We start from the raw sequence: 5,426 nt of genomic DNA, 5'->3' as shown, positions 1-5,426 counted from the left end.
ATGTTACGTACATTATTAACATTACAGAATCCACATATTCCTGCCAGTTTTAATATGTATTTTGTAATCAACAAGTGTGTAACACCGGTCAAAGTTTCACACTTCTCTGGCCATTATCTCCGTAACCGTTCAACTTTGGACATAGGTGTTTTGGGTTATATCGGCATACTTTAACATAAGGAACACCCTCCCGAAGTTTGGTCCATTCCTCCTGGGACACCCTGTATACAACTGCAAAACAATAAAAGGTCTCACCCAGATAAGATTCAACCCTATGGTTATCTGCCCACCACCATAGTGCTAGAATGCATAATCAAAATTGCATGTTATTGGCTGAATGCAGACTTTCCATACAGCATTCACATCACAAGATTTTTACAACTAAAGTCTATGCAATATGAAAGTACTTATCATTATCACTTAATGTGGCAAAGACTGCAGCTAAACCTGTTCTGTTCCAGGTTTATTGGTGAGGAGTCTACTGCTGCAGGAGTGAAATGTGAACTTACTGATGATCCAACATGGATCATAGATCCTGTAGATGGCACCATGAATTTTGTGCATGGCTACCCTAATGTCTGTGTGTCAGTAGCCTTGTGGGTGAATAAAGTTGCACAGATTGGCATTATATATAATCCAATTTTAGATTTATTCTTCTCAGCACGCCAAGGACAAGGAGCATTCCTAAATGGAAAACCAATACATGTATCACATGAAAATGGTTAGATAATAGGTTCTTAACCATAAGTTATGTGAATTAAATGCTTGAAGGAGGGTTTCTGTACCAAAAGTTTACAAGATTGATTAAGAATGTAATCTGTAAATTACTGTGTTACTTTGACTTTTGGAGCAGCTTGTGTCAGCTATTTGTGGCACAGCTGCAAAAGCAAAACTATACTTTTAAGTTCAAGCTGCAGAAATCTAAGGGCCAGAATTATGTGATTTATTATATATGTATCTTTAATTTCCATATTTCAATGGTAGAGTAAATTATAAATTTCTGGTTCTTTCTGTCCATTATTTGACCACAGAGAGTTGAAACCAAATTCAAGGTACACTGCAGCATACAAAGTATGATCAAAATACTGCAGTGGTGACTGTTACTGGGGTGTAATGTTATGTAGTCTGGCCCAGTGATGTTTTGGAAGAACCTGCCATTGCCGGTTGTTGCTTGGCATACTCAACCTCAAAGCCAGAGGTGATGCGTTCCTCTGAAATTTAACTGCACTTCTACTGAAACACACAGTATTATAAATTTTCTTCAAAATATTTCAAGACCGGATTATTTTCAAGTAACGTATTTAGTGGCTATTACATGTCCCCTTGTGAGATTATGTGTACACTGTGGTTCTTCTTTGATCATGATATCAAATCTCTCTTCTGTGAGTACTAACTTAAAATCTGAAACAGATTTTCTCTATAGTGTTTAAGCTTTTAGCCCGATAATTTGACATCATCACGCAGCACTATTATGTTCCGTATTCAAGGCACCGTTTTCCTTTCTAGAGTTATCAAAGTCCCTGATAGGATACGAATTTGGAACAAGTCGTGATACAGAGAAAATGAAAGTGGTAATGGGAAACATGAACATTCTTACACCAGTTGTTCACGGGTAAGTTTGAATGAATGCATAACACACACAAAGCACACAGAAATATTATGAATCTACTCTGTACTCTTGCTAGTATGTACATAGCCATAATACTGAAAAGTACTGCAGTAGAATTTTTGGATGACATTCATATTCTTATTTCCTTAAATTTTCTACTAGTATATGTTATTATAATGAGACTGAAAGCAAACATATTCTAGGTGAATAGTAGTATTTCTACTTGTATAGCATGACAGGTATGGATATTTTTTCCATTAGAAAATATATTTTTCATATAACTCTCAATACATACAGCAGTTTTCATTTATTAATGTAGCAGATTCAATATTAATTTAATTTTCTGATGTGCATTTTGCACTCAGAGTTCGTTCCACAGGCTCCTGTGCACAGAACATGGCAATGGTTGCCCTAGGAGGTACAAATGCAAACTTTGAATTTGGAATTCATGCTTGGGATATAGCAGCTGGATGTCTCATAGTAACTGAAGCTGGGGGTGTAGTGATTGATCCTGCAGGTGAGAAATATAAATTTCATTACACAAATAAAAGGACTGGCCATCAGGTTATTAATGCAGTTTTTAGATACTGGCCTCTCACTAGCAGCCATCTTTATCAAATTGTACATCAGGCATGATGGTAAAACTCCACATATTTTAAACCCCAGACCTAGAAAGAGGTCATTACCAGCCAAAGGGATGATTAGATTTCAGCTAAAAATGGTGATGGTAAGACAAAGACCATTTTGGAACTGTAGAGTAGGTCAGTATGACATAACCCTTCAAGGCTTATATGATATAAAACACATCTTACTTTTGTGAATCTGTGCTTTAAAACCACATACTCTACACATCTGATCACTTCACTTGATTTTAATATGGAAATCAATTATGTCACAGGTGGACCTTTTGATGTGCTGAGTCGCCGCTATTTATGTGCCTGTTCACAAGATATAGCTGACCAGTTAGTGAAAATCATCAAGCAGTATTATCCAGAAAGGGACTAAAGTTGTTCCATATTTACCTTTTGTTAACTTAGAATGGCTATGAACAGGCAATCACATGTAACAAATACATAGCATTAAAATATATTACTAGAAAATGTATCTGTGAAAGGCATTAAAATTAATTTCTTAGTATAATTGTAACTGGAATGCCAGAGCATATTTTTGCATAGATCCAGGCCAAGTAATTCAGAAACTTCCAAGTTAAAGGTATGGTTTTTCTTTTATAAGGAGCATCATTCTTTCCATAAAGTTTATTCAGAATTAATTATATTTCAGTAAACTATCCAGTTATCCCAAAAGAGAATGTGACCTGTCATATATAGTACTGCAGTGCAGGTAAAATTGTGTGTGGTTAGCCTGAAATGTTCCTTAATGGTTTTCAGAATTAAGAGTTCACATTAATATCAAGGTAAATTCCACAGAAACAAATTTCGAATTCGTTTTGCAAGCCATTTATATTTTCACAGCTTGTGACAGTGGTGTAAGTTAAGTAAGTAAAAAAGTAAAGTTGTCCCTGTGCTTAACTAATTAAGCACTATGCCATGAAGACACGTGGGGGAGTGAATGCATAGATCCAAATTTTCTTGACCTCAGCATTAGTTGGAGGTAAGTAGTCAGCTTCACACCCCGGCCACTTTACCCCCTGGGAAAGAGCCCCCAGTACCCATTGTATAGGAAGCTGGGTGGACCCCAGGGGCAGTATGGATAATATGGAGAAGAGAAAATTCCTGATCCTACTGGGACTTTCAAGTCATTCAGCCTTTAGCCAGTCGCTATACAGACTGTGCTATCCTAGCTCTGACAATAGTATAATCCTTTCTTTAAATCTACCTATTATTATTATTATTAGAGGGGGTGGGTTTCCCCATGCACTTAGACCAGTTATTGGTCCATTGTGTGCCCCCCTTTAATTTCTACTGTCGCCATACCCTACCGGTACTGGTGCATGCTATCAGCCCCATTCAGCCAACGAGGTCGGCCCGGTACCTTATATTTCCCCCATGGCTTAAAGTCCCTCCTGGAGGATTTGTTCCCTGAATTTTTCCGCCCTTAAAAATTCCACGACCTCCGCTGGGTTTGAACCCGCGTACCTTGAGTCATGAGGTGGGAACATTACCCCTAGACTACGGAGGCCGATTTAAATCTACCTAATATTACCAATCTTATTCAGTATTAGTGCAGCAATGAACATCATGGTGGAGTGGGCAGCATGCCCTTTTTGTATTTGGCAAGTACTGGGTACAGATCTTTGTCTGGTTACTGGCTATCTTGACAGGTCTTTTTTCATAATTTCCCTCAGCCCCTCCAGGCATAACTTTTCAATCTATTAGCCATTAATGTATCATCTGATGGTATATGGACAGGGCTACTGATGGTGTCATTAAGTAAACCATGAGCAAACAAGATAATTTTGTTTGCTGTACCACAGTGCCCTCGAGTTCCTCTTACTCACATTTACATGTAAATAAACTCTGAACTGAACAAGCATAATATCGAACTCTGTTCTGTTAACAGCATAAATACAGGCAGTCTGACTGGATAGCAATTCTTTAGTTTATATGAGGTTGTTTCAAAGTGAAGTAAACACTTTCCAAAATCGTATAAATTAAATTATCCACATAATGTTCACGTAACATATAAATCTCTCCAAATTTCTTGCACACTATAGTCAATGTGGGTTCCATGGGTTATATGACAGATGTAAATTCGATTACTCCATTCCTCCTGGTTTTATTGGTGATACCAGGTTGACAAATTTCCTTGCAGATGCACGATTTAATTCCTTAAATTAAGTATAAATTGACTTTCACTGTGGTAAATCTTTCTGGTAACATGTATTAAATTCCTGCTGCACACTTGGAAGAGATTTTATCTTTACACAATGAACACAGAATGCCTTCTCCTCTGTAGACATCATTATTGCACCGCGTCTCTAGTGGATACAAAAAGGGTGTCTGCTACGTACTGGTATATGTCATATACTTGTGAAATGAATATTTTATTATCAGTATTTTAAAGTGTCTACTTCATTTTCAAATATCTTGTAAAATAATTTTATACACCCAGAAAGCAGTTTAAATTTCAAAGTACAAATGTTTTGTCTGTACATGGTTAAGCAGGCTTATCTTGATTACTACTAAAAAAAAGATCAATCTTTATTGTACCGAATGCTTTCCTCTTTAAATCATTTAAACTTACTGTTTATGCATTTTAATATTCTTTATGCCATGTTGTTATATTTATGTAATACTACTGTGACACTAGTATTGTACTAATCTCAAGACATGAGAGATGAAAATGAATCAATCTGTTGTTAGAAAATAAAATTATATTTCAGCGAATGATGTTATATTATATTGCAGAGAGAAGAAAAAGTTTATGAAGAAATTCCTCATTTCTGCTTTCTGTCATACTACTTAACACTACTGTTACTCTGTTTTGTGTTGTGTGATGTACATATCAATTTGGATAAGTGAATATTTTCAAATTGTGCTCTATGCAGAAACTGTTGAGTCAGAGAGGCCTCGGGGCACGTGTACAATGTGAGAGTTGCACATTGTATTGGCGTGTTGCTGGGCAACAACTCTGTGAACGCTTGGATTGCGCAACAGGCAGTGCAAGTGACGTCACATACCTCACTCGTCCCGTAATTTCACAACACTCAGTAAACACCCCCCACCCCACGGTGACATAACAGGGGACACCACTGTTACCACAGGGCAACAGGGAACAGTATAAGAGGCTGGCTGAGTGGTGTGTGAGCCAGTGCAGATTGTGAAGCCTTCAAAGAGATGAGGTGAAGTTCAGCAGC

At 37.2% G+C, this 5,426-nt stretch overlaps 1 protein-coding gene across 2 annotated transcripts in view; it reads left to right on the top strand.

Moving 5' to 3' along the window:
* The window catches only part of LOC111864197 (inositol monophosphatase 1), a 5,760-nt gene extending 3,047 nt beyond the window's left edge, over window positions 1-2,713 (top strand). For both annotated transcript variants that reach the window (XM_023851270.2, XM_023851271.2), the window contains exons 3-6: window positions 462-721; window positions 1,507-1,612; window positions 1,975-2,126; window positions 2,508-2,713. In XM_023851270.2, coding sequence (XP_023707038.1) covers window positions 462-721; window positions 1,507-1,612; window positions 1,975-2,126; window positions 2,508-2,614 — 625 coding nt within the window. In that variant the 3' untranslated portion in view covers window positions 2,615-2,713. The remainder of the gene's footprint in view (window positions 1-461; window positions 722-1,506; window positions 1,613-1,974; window positions 2,127-2,507) is intronic.
* Window positions 2,714-5,426: the final 2,713 nt, after the last annotated feature.

The sequence above is a fragment of the Cryptotermes secundus genome, unplaced genomic scaffold (genome assembly GCF_002891405.2).
Source record: "Cryptotermes secundus unplaced genomic scaffold, Csec_1.0 scaffold2547, whole genome shotgun sequence".
NCBI classification, from domain to species: domain Eukaryota; kingdom Metazoa; phylum Arthropoda; class Insecta; order Blattodea; family Kalotermitidae; genus Cryptotermes; species Cryptotermes secundus.
Note: the sequence above shows the minus strand (reverse complement) of the source record. Positions and strands in the feature narration are given on the sequence as shown.